Source organism: Chelonoidis abingdonii, chromosome 9 (genome assembly GCF_003597395.2).
Source record: "Chelonoidis abingdonii isolate Lonesome George chromosome 9, CheloAbing_2.0, whole genome shotgun sequence".
Classification (NCBI taxonomy): domain Eukaryota; kingdom Metazoa; phylum Chordata; order Testudines; family Testudinidae; genus Chelonoidis; species Chelonoidis abingdonii.
This window is the reverse complement of record NC_133777.1, coordinates 62,846,855-62,869,603: the sequence shown is the minus strand read 5'-3', so window position 1 is coordinate 62,869,603 and position 22,749 is coordinate 62,846,855. Positions and strand designations below refer to the sequence as shown.

The 22,749-nt window shown below is 42.0% G+C and overlaps 1 protein-coding gene across 1 annotated transcript; it reads right to left on the bottom strand.

Annotated features, from left to right (window-relative positions):
* Window positions 1-1,867: 1,867 nt before the first annotated feature.
* ARPP19 (cAMP regulated phosphoprotein 19) lies at window positions 1,868-21,009 on the bottom strand. Its single transcript, XM_032778607.2, has 3 exons — window positions 20,720-21,009; window positions 12,719-12,841; window positions 1,868-5,669 (listed from the first exon to the last, which is right to left on the bottom strand). The coding sequence occupies exons 1-3, from the start codon at window positions 20,762-20,764 to the stop codon at window positions 5,499-5,501; spliced, it is 339 nt and encodes a 112-aa protein (XP_032634498.1). The 5' UTR covers window positions 20,765-21,009; the 3' UTR covers window positions 1,868-5,498.
* Window positions 21,010-22,749: the final 1,740 nt, after the last annotated feature.

Sequence of the window (22,749 nt, the reverse complement as noted above, 5' to 3'; positions counted from 1 at the left end):
CCGCTGAGGGGTCCCAACCCCCAGTTTGAGAACCTCTGTTCTAGAAAATGTCATTGCAAGTCTCCATGCCACACTATTTTGCTACTGGTTAAAGTAGTATTAAAAATAACTCCTGAAAATCTCCCCTTTTAGTTAGGTTGACAGAGAGCCCAAAGCAATGACAGCAACAAAAAATGCGCCATATTCCATTGTAGCCAGATTCAAATAAAAGAATATACACGTTTAAGTTTGGTAGAGGTTTGTTTTTTTCAAAATGAATAAATAAATCTCAGTGCAAGCTGTGCATATGCAACTTTACACAAGGGTGTAGATCAAGACAAAAAGTTGTTCCTGGAATAAGTAACTGAACGTGCATTTAGTGCTTAGTTCAGCTTTGCGTAGGAAGAGTCATGCACCTTTCAACATTCAGGGAGAAGGCTCAAGCTCTGGTCAACAGACATCCTTTACCAAATGAAAGCCACAGCTGGAAAACTGCATGGTGGAGCTCTACTTAAATATTAAGTAAAATTGCAGCACGAGTTCACCCTTTTATGGAGTGGATTGTATAGGCTTTTGTACACACAACTTGGTTTTCACATCACTTATGGTCTTGGATACAAGGCCTCCATTCACATATGGTCCCACTACCTCCAAAGCAGCAACGCCCATCAGATTTACTGGGTAATCAATACCTCTAGGTATTGATTAGTTTGCCAATACTAGTACCAGCATTCCTTAATATGATCCTTTCAGCAAAGCTGCAGATGGGGTCTTTAGCACAGATATTTTGGTCTAGAGGATCTAAATGAACATAAAAAATGAAGATCAGTACACAGAACTGTAAACTTTGTCCATACCAATATGGTTGTTTAGGAATTAGGCTAGAACATTTACATTCACAGGATATGCCATTATTTCGAATTTCAGAGAAATCTGTATTCTGACAGCAGAATTCTAAACTGTCTATTCTCGCTGGTTAACTACTCAAAGGCATAACGATTGCACTGACTTTCAATGGGAATGAAGTCACATCTGTTTCAGCAGGGGCGTGAAACTGCAGTACAGTGGAAGAACTTTAAAATTTTGCTGTCAAATAGTCTTGCAACTGGAAAGACTTGCACCCTGCCTTTTGTCATTCTCTTTGACCATATTCTTGGTTTATGGAGTAAGTGAAAATTGAATGCCTTTAAAAAGAGGAAATTGTTTATATTAAGTTTTTTGGGAGGAAGGGTTGTTTTGTTTTTTTTTAGAAAAGGGCTATCAACAAGCTATCAAGTGCAATCTGCTACATTATCAGGCATATAGTAAAATAGATGGGTTTGAGAAAACAGTTGTCCTCTTCTAAACCAAAAAATACTACCTTTCAGTGAAGTCAGTTGATTTCTCATGCATGGACATCAGTCTGCCTTCTCCGAATATTCTGAAAGCCTTCCAAAAGGAAGACACATTAAAACATGGTTTCAGCTTACCGAATTGGTCTTTTCCTATTTAAAGTTACTAGTAAAACTTTGGATATCAAAATTTGGGCGTTAAGGGCCAAGTTGAGGTAATATTACTATCGCGGTGCTGTCTTCTAGATGCAAAGTTAATTCCCACAGAAATCACCTTCACTCGAAAATGCAAGGCATTGAAACAAGCATTTCTTAAGGAGTTAAAATTTTCAAACAGTAAGTTTTAATTGCCTATGTTAGACAAATAAGCGCTGATATATAAACATGGTTACATTAAGGTAGTTCTGTAGTCCAACATACTAGAAACTGAGGCCCAGTCATACTTTTAGTGATACAGAAGAGCAAGATTTGGGTTCTAGAAATTCTTCATAAAGATTAAGATATGTAAAATGGTTTAGGAGACCATGGTAAAGACAAGACAAATTTGCACATCACAATAAAAACTAAGTAGATCAATTTATTATGTATACTATACAATGTGTATGTTTGTAAGAAGCAATTGACATTTTATCACCTTAACTTCTTGAGTGGGTATAAAGAATATGTCCAACAAAACAGCACTCTTGGGGCCTTTGCACAAACACTGTCCTACAGTACCATGAACAATGAGGGAAGCCTTCAGTGCTATAGGTTTGGGGACATATCTTTGAAGCTGTTAATTAATCCACTTGCAACTATTTTGAATAAAATGTTGGTTCTACTTGCTAATGTATAATAAACCTACATGAGTACTACTAGCTAATCACTGCCTATCCTTAAAGGCAAGATAGGAAAGGGACTACCAGGCTACAATGCAGATAGATCTCTGAAAAAGGTTATTTATCAAATGGCAAAACTCATATTATACATTATGTACACAAGTTTAGATAGCTTAGTTATCTTGCTAGAGTAAGATGAAGGTAGGTGTAGATTAGCAGTCAAGTTTGATCTACTGTGAAGCGATTATTGGGCTTCATCATTAAGTCTTAATTAATGATCAATAATGTATATAATCAAACTAGCTGTGCCTGCTGCTGAGGTTTATCAGAAGAGGTTAAGGCTCACAAATCAGTCATTCCCTGGTTAGTAAAACAGTACTTCAAATATGTATTTCTCATGGATCATCTATAATGGCATTTGTTACAACTTTAAGAACTGCAAGCCACTGAATGGACAAGAAGCATTTGGTGTCTAATCAATGGTACAAAATAGTGAATTATAGCTGACTGAATGAAATGTTAAATTTAAGCCATTTTTACCTCCCTAAATGTCAAAACAACTCACCCAGTGAATTACTGTGTAGCGTCACTGACAATGCACATTGAGTCACTTTCAATTGTTAGAATCTTGTTTTAGACCAAATCTTAAATCCTATCAGTAGGTCTAATTTTTCATTTGCTTTCAGTCATACATACAAAAATAAGGAAGGATTTTCACATTAGGACAGACATCTATAAAAAGAAGTTTACTTCTATATATAGATAGATATATTTCCTTGCTATTGTGGTATACACTTATGATATGATAAGACTGTTCTCCTTTCCCAGATTAACTTTTTACTTATGGAAACAGGGTATCAATTTTACTGTTTATTCAGTCTGTTCCCATGAAAAATATTCACAAATCGGTTATAATCTTAATGGAAGATAAGGAAAAAGTGGACTGTAATTAGCATATCCTTAATGAATTACTAGCAAAAAGACCTATAAAAGACATGTAAGAAGGAACAGATTTCTTTGTGATTTGGGAATTCTCTGGGATGAGTGTCCTCTGTTGAACACAATGGGGGAGGGTCAAATAAACTGACAAGATTATGCAAATTAAACCTGCACCAATACCCTTACAGTTATCTAAACCTACCATACACATAATTAACATATCTATTGCTACATCTTTTATGAGAGACCAGAATTTTCAAAATGAGTGAAGTCAATGAGAGCTGCAGGTGCTCGGTGCCTATGGAAACGATCAGACCCTTTGGCCATAGTACATGGTCAAATAGGTCTGAGTTAAGCTTAACTAAGTTTTTCCTTGTTTTCTGACCTTTTAGTTGTCTTTGGGATGGGGCATTGAAAAAAAGAAAGATTAGTCTAATTTTTCTTCAATGGTCATTTCCCCCACAAGCTTTTTTTTGGGGATGATTACAATACAGAAGATTTTTTAAATGCACATTGTAATTAGAATAGTCTTTCATGAATGCTTGTGATGGGGCTGGGTTTACACAAAGGATTTGTGTTGCAATTTTCCTTAAAGAAGTGAATGACAAAAGCAAGTTATCCAAGACTCTTGTCTTCTTGGAGAGGTGATGGGGGGGAGGGGGGCGGCAGGGGGAGGAGGAGGAACAATTCTGAACTTCTCCTTTCAAAAGAGGAACTTATAGCCTTGTTGTTAATTGGTTTTTTAGTAAGCATTACAGAGCAAGCACTTCATTAACTAATACCTGATCCAGCTAAAAGAGCAAGTTCTGATTCATACTGTGCCCATGCTCAGTTTCCTGATATCATGTAATTACATTTATATTTTGGTAGCTTCTAAGTGTTACCTGCTGTATCTAGCAATTTAGGTCCCCATATGACCTGCATTGTCTACATAGAAAGTGAAATTTATCCTTATTTAACTGAAATGACTAACTACAATATTATCTATCAATAGACATATCTTGTGTTAATCAACAGATCACAGTGTATAATACAAGTTTCTATTCTTGGTGTTGATCAAAACCAGTTAGGGTTTGTTGTGCAACACAAAGAACTAAGATGTCCCATCAATAAGTCTATATATTATATCGCCCATCTTAAGAGTTCAGCAAAACAAGATTTCAAATCCTTTCAATTAAAAATGTTAAATATTCCAAATACATTAATGCCTAATTTCTTAGTAACCCCTAGTAGTTCTGAAGGCTGTCATCAGGGGAACCCCTCAAGGACAGTATAGGTTTTCATACATTTATTTCTCTAATTCCAAATATCCCACAAAGCATTTCAACTTTAAAAACTATAGATTTAAAAGATACTGAACAGAATGGACACCTGCCTTCGAATGCCCATAGGTACATAATTCAGATTACCATATATGAACATTGGAGGTTGTTAACACACACAAAAAATACAGCTGCAAAAGCATAAGGTTAAGACCAACTCAATCAAGTGTCTATATTAAGTGTTTCATGAATCCTGGGTATACAAGTTTGTTAGGTTCAGCAGCAAGATTCTGAGACATAATTTCAGGCTGAGACTTTCAAAGGTACAGAATCATTTGTGCTTCTGGTTGGCACATTCTGCTTTTTAAAATGTAAAATTAATAGACAATTGCAAAAGGTTGTGCAAAACTACTGTATTTACAAAAATGGCACAAGAGTGAATTCAACAGTCTATGCACATGCACACTTCATTCACATCTTCAACAAAAGTGTGTTCTATACTACAGAACTGAAAAGAATACCAGCTTCAACAGGCAGTTGTAAATAAGCACTAGGTTCACAAGAGTTACATGAGAATGGGCAAATATTGCCCAAGTAAAAGTCTATTGTTAAAGCTGAAACAGGTTTAAGGCCATTCAAGTTCAAGAGCAGATGCAAATTCATTCAGAGCCCCAGTATTGTTTTTACACATGCTTTACCTTCTAGCAACTTGTGGTCTAAACCTCTATTTTAGAGAACAAAACAGAAATCAAACACAGAAGAAAAAGCAACAAAACAGGTAGTTATATTAAATACAAACATACTATGTTGCAATCAAGATGAAATAAGGAAAGCAGAAACATTAAAATTGTAAAAACTTGCTATTGTCACTTGCTGAAACCAGTCCTACACTAGGAAATAGGCAATATGTACATTTTCAAGTAAATTACTTTACATTGCTCTAACCAAACCTGTCCTTTTTATCAGTGCATTGTTCTCAACTAGTCCAAGTATTACACATTTTACTCTCAACAGTACTCCCTTACAATAGCAGCACACGCTACCACTACCTGCAAAGCTGTCAGTCTCAATGACTTAGTGTAAGAGGGAGGGGGAAGGAAAAAAAAGTGAGGAATAACTATTCAGGAGAAAACGGGAATGAGAAGATTCATGCAGTTCAGCCATTCTAGTCAGCCAGCCAGCTTGCTAGCAACAAGAGATGGTTTCCGCTGAGGAAGGTCCTGTGGAGTGGGAATGTGATCACCAGTCACTTCTGTCTTGTCAGGAGCTGCGGTAGGAAGTTGCTTGTTCTTCATTTTTGCTTTAGCCATGTTGTAATCCCCAGAATCGAAATATTTTTGCTAGAAGACAAAAATATTTAAGAAATTGAAAAGTTTATCCAATACATGAATGAAATCACATCAGTTATTGAACCAAACCATTTCAAATGTCAGAAACAGATACCTGAGTGGGAAGATTAAAGCAGTGCTCTTAGAAAGGAGAAGAACGAAGAGTTAAAAAACAAAACTATTTTCAACCCCATTTGGGGCACAGTAGCTTTATTAAACACTCCAAAGTAAAACAGTATGTTGAGAACATTAAGATGGCAGAGTTAAGCATGGCAGGTGAAGAAACGCTGATAAGATTGTACATGTAACCATAGGTCTATCCTGTTGCATAAGCACTTTGCTATTGACCATATTTCTCAAAAGAACAGGAGGCTTCATTCACTGTCAAGGACTTCAACCCCCAACCTGAAAAGCATGGTGAGCTAAGTGAACTCCATAACTCAGGAATCATGTACCTCAACAACCAAACTATCTTAGAACGTCCAAAGGATAGAGAGTCTGCTCCAGGAATCCCAGAGCTGTGTTTCCTTAAAAAAAGTGCACCCAGAATATTTAACTAGACTTCACATTATACAGCGAAATTAGTTACGGCCACATTTACAGAAAATCCTTCCTGAGCTGCATGTACTATGGTTAAAGTTAAGATTGTGTCACGGTTATTTTTAGTAGAAGTCACAGATAGATACACAGACAACAAACAAAAATTCATGGGAGCTGGTGACTTGTCTGTGATTTAACTAAAATAACGGGGGGGGGGGGGGGGGCAGAGCTAGGTAGGAGGAATGACTGCAGGAGTTCCATGAGGGTGATTGACAGGCTGAGCCCCATCCCCATGGGGAAGAGGAGGAAGGGGGGACACACCCCTGCCTCCAGCAGTTGTAGCCACAGGGGAGGCATGCAGCCCTGGTTCTGGAGCTGGCTGCTGAAAGGGAAGAAGTCACGGAGGTCTCGTAACAATCACAGAATCCGTGACTGCTGTGATTAAATCATAGCCTTAATCATGGTCTTAGGAAAAACAAAAAGCTACTGAGGACACACTGAAACACCCCCACACCAGAATATCCCATGGCCCCGTGGTTAGGGCACTCACCTGAGAAGTAAGAGACCCAAGTTCAAATCCCTTCTCCACGTCAGGCAGCAGGGGAAATTGAGCCCAGGTCTCCAACATGCCCTAACCAAAGATGATAACAGGGATGCTGCCTCTTACTACTGCATTTCTTGCAAAGAAAAAAAAACCCCCACCACATACAGCAGCTTCAGTACCTAATTCGAGGAGAGAGAGCATAGCTGCACATCCCAAGTGGAGCTGGCTGACTCCTCCAGCCCAGACTTAGGAACCTAACTCTCCTTGAGGAGTGGAGCTTAAGCATTGGCATTTCCTACTGGCTGGCTTAGGCAGCTCCCCACTCAGTGTGGTGGTTGTACTAGTCCCATTCTGAGAAACCTAACTCTCCCGATCCATTGTAGGGAGTCCGAGCATCTAACTCAGGGTTGCAAATTCCACTATGGCACCTAAATCCCTTTGTAAATCTAGCCCTGAGTGTCTTTGTGATTTCCCCCCCAATACTAGTTTTCATCTTACATTTCTGTAACAGAAAAGGACAGTGTAGCGTTTACTACATTTATGGAAGGGCTAGTGCTCTTTGCCTCTGGCCAAACGAAAGTAGTGTCAGAGATGAAGTAAAATGGACATAGAAGAAAACTGCCTCCTGAAGACTTGTGGCAGACTGTAGAAACAATTGCTTCAAAACTGAGCCACTGTGCCACATGAACAGAAGTCATAATATGCAGTGCCATATTTTACCCCCCGTATCAAAGGGCTAACAACAATTATGGAAATGTAAACATGTGCCCTATCCTCCAAAATCTAATTACTAACAAAAAATTTGCTTTATTTCCAAAAACAATTCAAGTGTCTTCCCACATTGCATATTAAAAGAACCAATGAACAAAGAAGGGAAGTGATTATACACAGAAACCCGCTACACACAGAACACTGTCTAACACAGAGAATATTGAAAGAAAAACCCAGTAAAATAAAACAGTAAATAAAACATATCTGACAATTAAAATTCAGAAGCATGATTTAAGTTGTTAGTGTCCCTTTAAAAGTGAGACATGTAGATGGTTCAAGTCTATGAGAAGTGTCAATACATAACAAGACTGTTCTTCCCAAATATTAATTGGCTGTATAAGGATGATCTTTGTTTTACTTATAAAAGACAAACAGTTGGGAGTGTAGAGAATCTGCAATATCAACCCCTTTCCTCAGTCCGGTTACATTTTGACAACTCTGCAAAGAAAAGGCTAGAAATTTACAACTTTGATATTTAAACCACAACTTGAACCTACTTTTATAGTGGCTGAGGCAGGCAAACCAAATGTTACTGCTACCCATTAGGTCTCAGCTAATGGTGTTTAGTAAGCTGAATTTTTCATCTTTTTCTGGCTTTATTTTTTGCTGCAAAGTGTCAAACATAATCCGGGAACCTGCTGTCCCATTCACTGCATATATTGTAAAGAAGATTCTCTACTTCAGCCCCAGATTTGCCAGTTTTGAGGCTTATGTGAATATTTTTAGGTTATATAAGGAGGCCAAAAATCAGACTTAAAATTAAGCTTCTAGTAATGGAGAAAGTTTTTCTCCATAATCCATATCACTTCTAGAACGGATTACCCTATTTATAGGTTTATAAATTCAAGCCAGTTGGAAGTTAAATACTGTAGAACATGTAACTCACTAGTTAAGTGTTTAATACAGAGAGCACATTACACCCATTCTCAGTGTTCTGTATTAACTACTAATTCATTTCTAGGAGAAGTTTGAGATACTGGTTTCAACTGTGAAGCCCTGAACAGCTTGAGCCCCGACTGCCTCTCTATTAAGTATGATAGCAGCTGCAATATACAGTGCCTGAGCTAACAGAATTACCTGGGAAGGGCTGGTGACGGGAGGCTCTGGAATTTGCATCCTGACCTTGGATTGCCAATGCATTACAGTCACCAAATCTGTGTTTTCCTAAGAGTCTTAGGCCAGGTCTACACTTTGAAGTTAACTGGAAAACCCTCCTAGTGCAGCCTTTTTGCCCGTATAACATATACCAGTTCCCTAAGTGAAATAAACTATAACCAGCAAAAGCATATTGACCATAACGTCCTTCGTAGTGCAACATTATATTTAACAGCAGTGAATAGTTCGAGACACATGAGCACATATTTAGATATTCTGTTTAAAAACAAATGTTTTCTCTGAGCATAAGAATTGAATGAACATGTTCATTGTACTTTAACGATCATACAAAAAATCGTAACAACTCAGATTCTGTGAGGATAACCCGGGAACACACCTCCATGCACTCACCTTACATCTATGGATTCCACAGGTGAACTATAATAACGTGGTTAACCATTCCCAATTCAGCCTCATTTACACTGGCTTCAACTACTGGGCAAGATCCTGACACTACTCTGGCTGACCTGCGCTGCTCCAACAGCAAAGCACCAAAAAGCGATCTTAACTCCTACCTGAGAATTCCACTCATGTGGCAAAGGACCTGTGTAGCAGCTGTTCCAGCTCAGGGTACAGGAAAAAAGGACACTCAGAACGTTCCTGTCATGGAGTCACCAGGGCGATGCTCTAGAACTACTCCATACGAAGCCAGCCAGGACTCTGGGGGAGCATGCATCCTTTCTCTGAGCATACTGTCTCCAGGGCAAGAAGCTTACACAGCTTAGACCTTTCTGGGTCTGACCTTGGAGCATTCAGCATCCCCTTCCACACTGTGCACTTCCCGCAGCGAGTCTGCCCAGGCAGACCTCCTGGGGAAGCCAGAGCACCCTGCATTCTAACTCCGCAGTCAGACGTGACTTTCCGTCAGCCGGTTTATTAGTTGACAGGAACACAGCATAGGACAGAACTTGTTAGCACGGAAATCAGTGACTTTCAGCCAAGTCCATCTTGGAGAGCCCAGACCCAGGGTTCTGGCCCTCCCCCTGCGCCCCAAGCCAGCTGACTCGTTTCCAGCTGCCTGGCCCCTGCCCTGCCTGTTGCTCCTCCTCCTCCAACCTTCGTCTTGCTTCCCGGGCCAAGAGTCATCTGATCACATCACCCTCCTCGGTCTCAGGTTACGAAGGGGTGGCCATAGCATCCGTGCAGGCAGCTAGAGTAGCCCCCACAAAAGTCTCACATCCTTATTCCCACCACCTAGACAATGGTGCAATATACAGGGAAACTGAGGCACGCACATCATTCATGCAAAACAATAAGACTCACAGAGGCTCACATACAACGTAACACGGGAAAATTCCTACTACGACACAGCTGCTACCTCCCACCAATTTGGGGGGGCCCATTAACTGCCAACACAACTTCGCATTGGCTGGTAGGTGGGGATTAAAAATGGCTGGAAGTCACTTTCATATGCCCCTCCCAGCTGGGCTGCAGAATAAACAATAAAAGCTAGGATGCTACAGATCTGAATGTGCATGTACTGCCAGGGGTCTCAGAAGCTTGCACAACACCTGGCATACCATAACTGCTCATCTAATCACAGAGGACACTTTACATAGTGCCTTTCACATAAACATATTGAACAGTTTACAGATGGGTGAATGAAAGCACAAAATAGATGAGATACTGGCCCAGTGTAAAAAACAAAACAAACCACTGGCTGAGTTTGGAACAGAACAAAAGTGCTGACTCATTCCATACTATTCTACCCATTAGATCAGTTCTCTACAGGCTGGGGTATACATTTATGACTACAATATTTGTGATGTCCACAGTACAATGAACACATTTCAATGAACCACTGTGGTCTTCATGCAGCTACTCAGAATTTGGGTGAATATTTTTTCAGAGCAGCCACTACTTTGGGCAATCCTAAAACCCATGGCTTTTACTGCTTGTGACGTTATCTGATTAAAATAGGCCCATACAGACCAGTGTATGGTTTTCAAACTTTTTTCCTGGCACCCCAGTTGAAGACTGCGACCTAATGGAGCTGGGGATGAACGGTTTGGGGGTGTGGGAGGGGCTCAGGGCTGGGGCAGAGGGTTGGGGAGCGGGGAGTGAGGGCTGTGGGGTGGGGCCAGGAATGAGGGGCTCCAGGTTGGGGCGCAGGCTCTGAGGTGGAGCCTGGATGAGGGGTTTGGGGCACAGGAGGGGATTCCAGGCTGTGGCAGGGGGTTGGGATGCAGGAGGGGGTCATGGCTCTGGGCTGGGATGAGGGGTTTTGGGTGCAGGGTTACCTCTAGCAGCTCCCAATCAGCGGCGCAGCCAGGGTGCAAAGGTAGGCTTCCTGCTTGTCCTGGCATCATGGACCATGCTGCACCCTGGAAGATGCCAGCAGCAAGTCCAGCTCCTAGGCAGAGGTACATAAGTGGCTCTTGCCCGCAGGCACCATCCCCGCCAACACGAGTGCAGAGCCAGTGCCTCGTGGCGCCCCCGCCTAGGACCCAGACCTTCTGCTGGCCGCTTCTGGGGCGCAGCGCGGTGTCGGAAAAGGTAAGGACTAGCCTGCCTTAGCTGGGCTGCACTGCCGATAGGACTTCTAAAGGCCCAGCTGGTGGTGCTGACCAGAGCTTCTGTGACCCAGTGCCTTCCATTCTGTGACCCAGTTCTGGATCGCAACACACAGTTTGAAAACCACCGATATAGATCATTATTGCAACCACTGTTATACATTTGCAACAAATCTTGTACAAAGATTGTCAAGTGAGGTGTCTATGAAAAGGTTATGAGTTGCTGGTTATGCTTATGCTATCTGTATGCATGTATTGTTTTTGTATTTGAAGTTATGAGTATTGGCTTTATACCTGTATTTCAAATGTTTGCTCCTGGGGTAATTAACAAGGTAGTTAGCCAACACATCATGGAGGGACTGTTCAAATTGAGTGGCCCAATCAAAAGGACACAACTTACAATGGACCATGGGAGATGCCCATCTACACTGAGTGGACTGTCCTGTAAACATGCTGTCCGGAGTACAGGTAATGGCTTCCTGCAATGACAGAGTGAAACTGGGCAGGGACATGTGACTTGCCCATGTGACTCCAAACTCCTATCTTTTACCTGTAATTTTCTACTAGCTGTGCTGAGGGGGTTTTTTTTTTTTTTTTTGGTTTTCCTTTTTTTTTTGGTGGAAACAATGGGTTTCCCACCACATTGCAGAGGATATAAAATGCCCTGGAAACCCCTCCATTTTACCTCTATCATGCTCCAGCCTCTTTCCTGCCCAAGCCTCTGGACTATGAACTTATCCTAATTGGAGCATTCTAATCAATGGACTGAGGAACTTACCATGATTTGGAAGCAGCCAGAGACTTGACTTAAGCCAGCAGTTTATTCCATCACTGCTACAAGTCTGAACCAATAACTTTGCAATTACTGTATGTATGTGATTCCTTTAACCAATTTTAACTCTCACCTTTCTTTCTTTCTATAAATAAACCTTTAGATACTAAAAGATTGGCATCAGCATGATTTTTGGGTAAGATCTGAGTTATATTTTGACCTGGGTGTGTGGCTGGTCCTTTGGGATCTGAAGAACCTTTTATTGATGAGACTGGGTGTAAAGAACTATTCATCTCTAAATCCAGTGTTTTCAGTGGTAATACAAGGACTGGGATGCCCAAGGAAACTGCTTTTATGACTTCTTATTAGCCAGTGTGGTGAAACAGAAGTTTACTTTTGTTGCTGGTCTGGTATAACCCATGGGAGTTTAGCCACCAATCTTAGGGTTTATGTGCCCTATTTTCTTAGCAGGTCGTCCTCAATTTGGCATCCTCATTTGTGACCCACTTAGGCACGGTTACACTGCTATAGTGTAAAAAGTTACTGACTTCAAAAAATAACATTAAAGGATTTTGAACACTGCATGGTTTTAGTCTAGGGTAAGAGTACAGAGCATTACTCTCTGGCTCAACAAAAAACCTTAGCAGCTTGTATGCGTTATCTGCATAAGTATGGGGGGGGGGGGGGGGAGAATCACAGCAATAACCATTTCACATTTACTTTTCCATGCTATGAGACTTGCATCAATTTACAAAACAGAACTCACTCCTTTCTGAAGCCTCTTCCTCAAGAAATCTGAACCCCCAGGCTTTTGGCCTAGATGAGGGTATCTTGCTTTCAATTTTGCTTCTTCAACTTTTTCTGGACTGATCACCTTATCTTCCATTTCCTGAAACATATGCAATTAAAAAAATTATTTCTGTAAACATCTATGCCAGAACTCCCCCACTGTGCAATTCAATAGCACACTGATCCATGTTAGCTATCTGATGCCACAAACTATTAGAGAGGATTTGACTAGACACTGTTCAGCATTTTTCTAAGTGCTTTGATTGCAGCAACTACAGAGCATCCCCCTCTCCCATCTTAAAATTAAATATACAAGGCAAAAGAGAGATTCCTGCTGTATCTTGCAGGACTCCCATTTTACAAATAGCTGATAACACTGTATCAGCCAATGTATCCAATTTCACAGAGCAAGCGTAATTTCTCAAACTAAAATTGGTGGTTCAAAAACTTCTGAAGTCTATATAAGTGCCAGTAGGACCTTTTCCAAGCATCCCTCCTGCATCCTACTTAAAGCTGCACCAGAAAAGATCTGTGTAGATGTAGTTTGTGACGAGACTCCTCTTTCATGACTGTACTATAGTTATGGAGTATTAGCATCACCCCACACTGCATACAGATATCAGAATAGTACAGCTCTGAAACCTTACCTGCCACTATAGTCAGGAAATTATAGCACATTTGTAGATACTGACCTTTTATGGAATACTAATGAATCTATAAGTAGTCTGATATACGTTCCAATAGATTTCCACAGGCTGATACAGAACAAGCTTAAGACTGAGTAATGTCCATCGCACCAATGGAACAGACTGATGCATACAACAGATCAAGTGATTCAACATTTTAAAGATGTCTACTCTACAGACAAGAATTTGTGGCCTCTTTTTTCTCAACATCACCCTCTACTTTGCTTATTTGCTAATATTATTTGTATATATGAAAGAGCACGTGCATATCTTCCAGATGCATGAAATCATTATCAGACCAATCATTTTCAGAAACAAGTATTTTCTTCTATTCAATACTGTTATGTTGATGTTACTTTCCAATACTGAGGCCAAGCTTAGACTACTTCTGGTATTCAACCAGGGCAAGATTTTGGGGAGGCCCTTTTGATTTAGGCTGGCTAAATGCTCCTCTTGTGAAAATTAAGACACGGCAAGACTTTTGGACAAGTAGTAAAGGAATGAGAACTCTCACTGAGATTGTCGCCCAACTGCATCCAGCTCATCTTTAAATGTTACCATAATTAAAGCCTCTCCCTGGTATCACCCTTTCCCTTGTTACCTCTTTGGAAAGCCAGAGGATTTACCACATGCAATATTTTTCTGTCCAGACACAACTCAGTGGAGAATTGTGAGACGCTCCCAACTTAAATATACTGGAGAACTAGATTACACAATTACATTAAATTCAGTTTGTTAAGACTGCACAAAAAGACAACTTCCTCACATACTGATGGGCTCCAAATTTGCAGGATCTTGTGAGGAAAGACTTTGGAATCTTCACAGAAAATTCAATGACAGCATAGACACACCATGCAGGAGCACTTGAACCAGTCTATTGCAATACATTAATGAACACGAAAGCAGCCAGCTGGTAAATAAATATAGAAGACCTACCAAGTCATCTAACCCACCACTCTGCCAAGGGAATGTTGTACCTTCCAGTACATTTCTTTTGTTTTGTCTAGTTTTAACAGTCCCATGAAGTTGCACTGAACAGTAAATACCATCTCATTTGGAGGTTGCACTAATCAAGATATCTTTTCATATATGAAGATCACTTCCAACAACAGTGCTGTGATGCTGACGGATCAGCTCAGGTCAGAGCCATAGGCCAATTCACTTGTGTGTGAATATCAAAGGAGTTAAATGTAGCAGCATATATTCAAGGCAATTCACTTGTGAGTTAACAGAGCTCAAAGGAGATGTTAATTGTATTGTTTTTGCCTGTCCATATCCTGTTGCTTACTATTACATTTACATTATACAGGCCTGGTAATTAAATAACCCAAGATCAAAGTATGTGTTAATGAAGTATTTTCAGGTGTTGTAACATTCCATTAGTTTTCATGAAGTTCTTTGTATTGTTTTCACTTATCTATTCCTATTAAAATGTAATAGCAGGCATTCACATTATGCATATCCTACTCCTGGGGGAATTCTGCACCACTGCGCACTGCAGAAATTAATGTTGTACATGCAGAATTTCCTCCCCCCCCCCCCCCCACAGAAATGGGCTGCAGTGCTGCTGACCGCCACTAAGGACCACTTGACCTGGCAGAGACCATTTCACACATAGAAAACACTGCCGGGGAGGGACCTACAGGGTTCCCAGGAGCTGCAGTTCCCAGCATGCCTGGAGGGAAGGAGGCAGTGGTGCACAGGAAACTCCACATAAGCCTGAGACTGAGCATCAGGCTGTTTCTCCCTCTGGATTCCTGAGCTCTGAGGGGTATGGGGGTGGGTGTCTGGGCTGGGAGGAGCCCACAGCTAAGATCTGTGAGCGTGGAGTGGGGGCCCTTTAGCTGGGCTCTGGGGGAATGCGGGTGGGTGTCTGGGCAAGGGGGGGGCCCTCTCTGGCTGGGCTTTAGGAGGCATGTAAAGGGGTTGCGGGTATCTGGGCCAAGAGGGCACCACAGCTGGTCTCTGGAGGGGAGGGGTTGTAGCTATTTGGCCTCCCAGCTGGGCTCAGCAGGGGGCAGAGAAACAGGAACCGGGTTGTCACTGGGGTTTCTTTAACTCTATTCCTGGGGAAATTCTTTGTGTGTCACAGACATACTTGCTGAAAGATATTTTGAAATAAATAAATAACCAAAATAATTGAAACTGATGTGATTATGTAGTGTTATTTCTCACAAATAAAATTTGCAGAATTTTAAAATATTGTGTGCAAAAAAATTTTTTTTGGCACAGAATTCTCCCAGGAGTAAAACCCCTCTAAGTGGAAATGCTAATTCAAAGCAATTGGCCATTATGTGAGTAAAAACAATCAAATTATTGTACGGACAAGAATTCAAAGAAAGATCCTTTACCTCTGACTGTTTCGATTTTAACGGGGTAGAACAACGGAACAAAAAGATGGAGATCCCTAGAGTTATTCTGGGTAGCTCTGAGAAGACTTTGGGACACTGGCAGATTACTACATCTCTGCTATCATTTTGGATTTACAAACTTTGACTCACAGGTTAATGTATTTTACCTGCTTTAACCTCTCAAAAACTCATTTCTTTTTCTTAGCTAATAAACCTTTAGTTAATTAGAGAATTGGCTGACAGCATTGTCTTTGATGTAAGATCCAGAGTACGAACTGATCTGAGGGCAAGCGACTGGTCGTTTGGGACTGGGAGAACCTTGATGTGTGATTTTTGGTTTGTGAGACCATTAACTCAAAGTTCAGTTTGTCTGGGTGGCAACATGGACTGGAGAAGCTAAGGGAACTTCACTGTAGTGCTGATATAGTCATTCAGGAGTTCACATTTGTTACTGGCTTGGCGAAATCTGATTACAGAATATACCAGGTTGGCGTGCCTGCCCTGTTTTCTGACAGTCTGACCTAAGATTGGAACTAACAGTTGTGAGCCACTCCAGACAGCATGACAAGTGCCTTCTATCACACTGGGCCTGTGTGTGTGTGTGTGTGTGTGTGTAGACAGAAGTGTGATACCCTACTGAACACAATACCATCACTTTGTACAAAACCATGCGTTTTCCCAGGGAGTCTTCCATGCAAGTTCTGACAAGCTCTGACAGCTAATAGCTTGTGAGTCCTAGTTACTATAGCTATAGATTGTTGATGTTTGGTAAATGTGACCCTCACACAGCACCTTTACTCAACTTAAAGCCAGAAAAGACAGAACACTTAAGACAAATATGACATTTAAGACAATAGGCAGACAAATATCTCCATGTAGCGGCATTAATAAATGAGGGCCAACATCCAACATCTTACATAAATACACTGTCTTGCTAACTCTTAAAGGAAACTCAGCTTGTGCTAGTTTACGTGTTGACAAGCTAGCATATTACCATGAAGTCAACAAACATAGAATTTGCATTTATGCTACTGTAGCAAAACTAATTAAGTGTATTAATACCTGAACAGGACACAGAATATGGTTGTCTACTACTGATTAGAACAGTGGAGACCCATAAATCAATGGCATTAGTGAATTCCGGAAAAGGAAACATTCTCTAGACATGTTACAAAAAGCAAAATCCAGGCAGATCTTTGACAGCTTATTTGGAGGAAGGACATGTACAATTGACACGTTTCTGAATTAGGCAGCCGTAAGGAAGCATGCAAACTCTCTAAAGGAATTAATTCTGCAACTCTTTATTAAGTAAGATAAACCAAGATGTCTGACATACAATGCACTGTCAGGGCCTATCTACACTTACCCAGGGATCCACGAGTGATGCATCAGTGGTCAATTTAGCAGGTCTTATGAAGATCTGCTAAATCGATGACAGACCGCTCTCCCATCGACTCCTGTACTCCCCCAGATCGAGAAGAGTAAAGGGAGTCAAAAAGAGAGCATCTCCTGTCAACATCGCGTATCCGCAGTAAGTAGATCTAAGCTATGCAATCTGAGTTACATGAATGGCATAACTGAAGTCAACGCAGCTTAGATCAATTTTTCCCTATAGTGTAGACAAGGCCTCAGACAATGAGATTTTGGAGCAGAAATCAGAATGCACAGGTTCCTTTTCCCTATTAGGACAAAAAAAAAAAATCTAAATATGCAGATGTACAGTTTCCTCTAATTATATGACTCAAAGAAGTGACTATCAGTTCTTCTCAAACTATAGTCTGCTCAATGGGAGTACCAGAACAAAACATCGAGAGTACTCCAAAGGAAGATTTTACAAAAATAAAAATCTGAAGACCAATAAACTGAATCCAAGATAAACTGCTGTGGCAAAAGCAGATATTCAAACAGGAGTAAACTGCAGCTTCTCAGGAGAGGCTTCTTGGATATATGAAGCTCTAAGGCTAGACAAAATGAACTGACAAAGCCCATTATCATTCTTTGGCAAATGACAGGTATTTTGTAACTCTTTCAACTAGAAAAACTTCTGATGATTTAACAACTCCTGCCCAGTTCAGATTATTGGGCTATATCCAAATACAAGAGTTATTTGAAAGTCAGATTTTCACAGAAGATAGTGTTGCAAAATAAAAAGTTTATAATCTAGAGAATTGTCCGAGTTTCAGTTCTAAGTGTTTACTGAATCTGGGTTTATTTCTCTGCTTCCAGAGCTTTGTAGCATTTTTTTCTCTGGGTGCATAACTTTTAGTGATACAGAGATACTACAGTTCTAGACTCGATTATCAGAATGTTATTGTATTAGAACAGTGACATTTTCTCAAGCAAAACATTGCTAAATCTTTCAGGCAATATTTCTCATTTCCTGCTACAAATGACAACATTTGATTTGCCCTGTGGAAATACTGGTGATGACTGTGCAAAGTGCTTTCCTGTCTTGTCACAGGGTTCCTGCGTTTGTTCTTGGCACATAAAATCAGAGAGAGACTGAACATCAAAGATGTGACAACATGTACAGATTTTAAAGCAAGTAACCCTGAAAAAGTTGTTAATTTACTATTAGTTGACAATTGGGAAGAGGGCAGGGCAAGATGTTCCCAGCTCCCAAATGAAACACTTTGAGGGTGCACAAATTAAACTGCTAGACAATAAAATCTAGTATGCAGTTTATTAAATGTCTTTAATTCCACTAATACAACTCTGTAACAGTTACACATACAACATCCTAACATGATGTAAATCAAATTTGAGTTCAGTTTTTATAATTTAAAGTTTGTTCTTATAAATTTCTTTGACTTGGACTATTAAACTAGATTGGGTCTATTTCAAAATCAATTTCACAGTGGAACTACAGCACCAGAACAGTGATAATGGAGATTGTTTTGGAACCAAATCCTTGAAGTATTTAAACTTTGAAGATTTCATATTGATATTTGGTTAATATCGTCAAGTTTTCAACCTGTGTCAACTGCTTGAACTAGAATTCTAAAAAAGATATAAGCTATATTGTTGCACAATTTAGTATTAAGAATACTCACATATACAGAGCTATTCTGATAGAGATGTATAGTCTGAAATATGTGTTTTACTATATTTTGGATAGCAACACTGTCCCGTCAATAGTTCCTCCACAAATGTTTTCCAATCTTAAGAACATTAAGCTATTGAACACAGAAAACTGTACTTGTTTTAGGAAGTTTGAACTGGTTAAGGTCTTCATTAAGACACTTCAATCAGTCAAGATTAGCCCCAAACCCTTTCTACCTAGTTCAGCTGGTTCACGTCAGACACAAGAAAATAGGTGCATGACGGCAGAGCTTCGTCTACACGTAAGAGCTTACAGTGACAAAGCTGTACGGATGCAGCTGTGCCACTGAAAGGTCTTCCATGTAGCTGCTCAATGCCAATGAGAGAGAGAGAGAGCTTTCCCATTGGCATAATTAAACCACCCCCAATGAGCGGCAGTAGCTATGCTTGTGGGAATGTTCCCTGCTGACCTAGGGGCATCCACACAGACACTTCTGTCAGCATAACTAATGTTGCTCAGGGGGGTGCTTTTTTCACATCCCTAAGCAACATAAGTTATACCAACAAAAGTGCTAATAGAGACATATATTTGCTCTCAAGACTATCACCTAAATTTAGACTGTTTGGGGTAAAAAGTTACAGCACTTCAGCACAACAGAAGTGATTCCATAACTTAAGTTCAATTAGGAAAACTTGATAAAAAAAACAAAAAAAAACATGTATTGTTGCTATATGGTCTTGCGTTGCAAACATTACAAGCCTAAAAAGAAGACAGACTTTTTGTAGTCCAAATCAAAGGGGGAAAAAAGCAAAGACAGCATAAAACTAGGGAAGCTAGATTCCAGTTTCCAAACTCTAAGACGCTATAAGTAACAGACGTAATGTTTTAAAGTTGGCCAATTATTTCTTTTAAAATGGCCATTTTCAATGATGACAGGTCATAAGTATGGTACAGCAGTTTTGTTCTGGATGCTCTCCCTTCTTTACGGTCTCTAGGAAAAGCTGAGAAAGAAGCTCAAGATGCCTGCTGCTCCTAGAGCCACTCAGCAATTAGGATGCTGGTAAAATGGTGGATAGTTTCCTGCCACTAAGGCTGCACATGAAGACCTCAGACCCCTAGAACACAGACGACTACAGACCAGCTGGGGGAAAGGGAAAGGCCCTGGGAGTAATGAGGAGAGGGAAAGTGATCATTCCCCGCAGCCGCAGGCATATTAATGGTTTATTTATCAGAAAAATAAAGTTCCTCCTTGTGAAACAATGTGCAAGGGTCAATATCTTAGCGGTAAGCTTTCGAGTCGGGGGCCTACAACACCCTGCTCCGCTTACAGTCACACATCCCAACTGCCCGCAGCCAGCAACACCCCCCGGGACAGAGCTCAGCACTGGTAAGCCCTGATCCTGCAGTGGGCCGCAGCGCTTCAATGCAGGAGCCGGGGCAGGGGGCTGCGCGCCACGCCACTCTTCCTGCGGGGAAGCAGCCCCGGAACTAAGAGCTCGCGTATACCCGCCCCTGAGGCGCCTCCCCAGCCAAGCTCGGCTGCGGCAACGCGCCCACCGAAACAATCCCCATCCCGCAAGGAACCCGGCCTGCTGCCCGGCAGCGGCCACTGCGCTTAGGGGGCTCCCCTCAGTCCCTCGCCAGGAGCAAAGCGGGGCCTCCGCGCGGGCAGAGCCGAAAGGCAGCTCAATCCCGGGGCCCCGCGCCCGATGGAATCACCGGCCCCCGCAGGCCGCGAAAGGGGAGCGTCAGCCGCCAGAAACGAAGCACGCTGCTGAGCCAGCCGGGCCGCACCTGACCCGGCCCCGAGCCCCGAGGGCGGTCGGAACCGACACAGCTCCGCAGAGAGTAGCCGCCCTCCCACACGTGCCCTGAGGAGGCACAACCCGGCCGCCCACCTTCTGCTCCTCGGCCGAGGCGGACTCCGGGCTCTCGGCGGACATAGCACCCCCAGCAGCAGCTGCTAGAGAAGGAGACGGAAGGAAGAGGGAAAGCACAGCCGCCTCCCTCCTTCACTACTACCACCACCGGAGCTCACACCGATCGCCTGGCGCACAAGATGGCCGCCACGCTTACGACGGCGAGCCGGCGGGATCAGACTTCCTCCGCTCTCACGCTCCCCAGTAACTCAGCCAACCAGCTGCTCAACCCAGCGGCAAGGGAGAGCGAATAAGCAGAAAAGAACTTTCCAACTTCCGCATCTCTCTACCGCGACTTCCGCCTTTAACGTCATATCCGCCCCCCTCTGCAGATGTATAGTGGGAGTTGTAGTATAAGCTTTTGTCTTGGCCTAGTCTAACCTTTAGGGTGGCTACTACTTCCTGTCCCTGATTATACCATTTCGAGAGGAGAGAGCAAGGTGGACCTGCATTAAAACTGCATTCTAGCTAGGGTGACCATATTTCCCAAAGGAAAATGGGACACTGCATGGGGCTGGCCTGAGCCACTTGCTAGGATTGCCAGGCATCTGGTTTTTGACAGGAACAGCCAGTTGAAAAGGGACCCTGGTGGCTCAGGTCAGCACTAGTGACCAGGCTGTTAAAAGTCCAGTCGGTAGTGCAGCGGGGGCCCAGCACTAAGGCCTCTAGGCACATGGGCATCCAGGGAAGCTCGGAGTGCCAGTTCTGCAGCTCCCATTGGTCAGGAATCCTACTGCTTGCCCAAGCCCTGCCCCTCCATCGCACATGGGGCTAACCCAAGTTGCTGGCCTGAGCCCTGCCTCCCCCACACACAGGGCTCTCATTGAAGCTCTGCCTGCTCCCCTGTGGGGCTGGCATTGCCCCTCACCGGAATCCTGCCTCTCCCACTCCCCCGCTAACGTGGCTGGTGTTGCTGCTCCCCGAGCCCTGCCTGCCCCCCACTTTTGCCAAAAAAGTCAGGACAGGCTAAAAGTGGGACTGTCTTGGCCAAAATGCGATGTATGTTCACCTTAATCCTAGCACTTTGTCTGCAGTGACAACAGGCCTAAGCATGAGAGAAGGCCTCTGCTCGAGTTAATTGGGGTGGTTCAATTTTTACAGGTCACGTGCTTGTTCTAAAAAATGAGTATGGACTACCAAAGAGAACACCACAGTAAATGTTGCTGTTACACTGATTATATTGTAAACACATATACTTTCCATGGACCATAGTTGATTATTGGTGTATTTGTATTTCTACTGATAGATGTGCTAGTTTTTAGAATAGAGCACATGAAGTGAGCTAGGATGTTTGTGTGGTATGGCACAGAGAGCATTATATACATCTTGAGAACAGGGAAAAACTGAGGCTGAAAGAAGAACTTTTATTAAAATAGTGATATTTTTAAAAGATTCAATCATCTTTTTGGTGTTTTCCTCCAACTTCCCTTACCTACTCTGACAAATTTATAGTGAGCATGGCTATTTTGGCTGCTAGGCTAAGAGGTCTTGCTGAAGGACCAAACTAAGATCAGAGCAATATTGTGCTGGGCACTGCCATTAAAGAAACAGTAAGAACAGTCCAACAGCGCAGTGATGAGTTTGTGATGTGGGAGCTGGAACTGAGACTAACCAAACTCATTATCTCATAAAGGAGGTATCGACTGACTTAGATAACGAGGATCAGTTTTTAATCCCTGCTGAGCTGGCTAGGCTACAAACTGGAAACTTACAAGAGAAAGGCTTTATAGCTCATTAGCAATAGCCAGAGGTAGCCAGGCCCCTGTAAGCATTAATGTAATACCTTTGAGAGTGAATCTGCTTTCTGGAAAACTAATTTATATTTCCAGAAATAAAAGTAAGTTCTGAGCTGTTTGGAGCTTATATAGTATGGATCTTCCACCCTCTAGCCACGTAGGTTTGATGGGAGAATGGACATGCCCGCTACAGTGTTTCCAGCTCTGTTAGGATTATCATGAATGGATGAGGTATGGCATTTTAAAGAAGGCCTGGAAGGTCTGAGATGTTTG

Coding starts and splice junctions, on each gene's coding strand:
- ARPP19 (XM_032778607.2), bottom strand. CDS start 20,764: ATGTCCGCCGAGAGCCCGGAGTCCGCCTCGGCCGAGGAGCAGAAG. Junction 12,842..20,719: donor CCTCGGCCGAGGAGCAGAAG/GTGGGCGGCCGG, acceptor CATATGTTTCAG/GAAATGGAAGATAAGGTGAT. Junction 5,670..12,718: donor GGAAGAGGCTTCAGAAAGGA/GTGAGTTCTGTT, acceptor TTTGTCTTCTAG/CAAAAATATTTCGATTCTGG.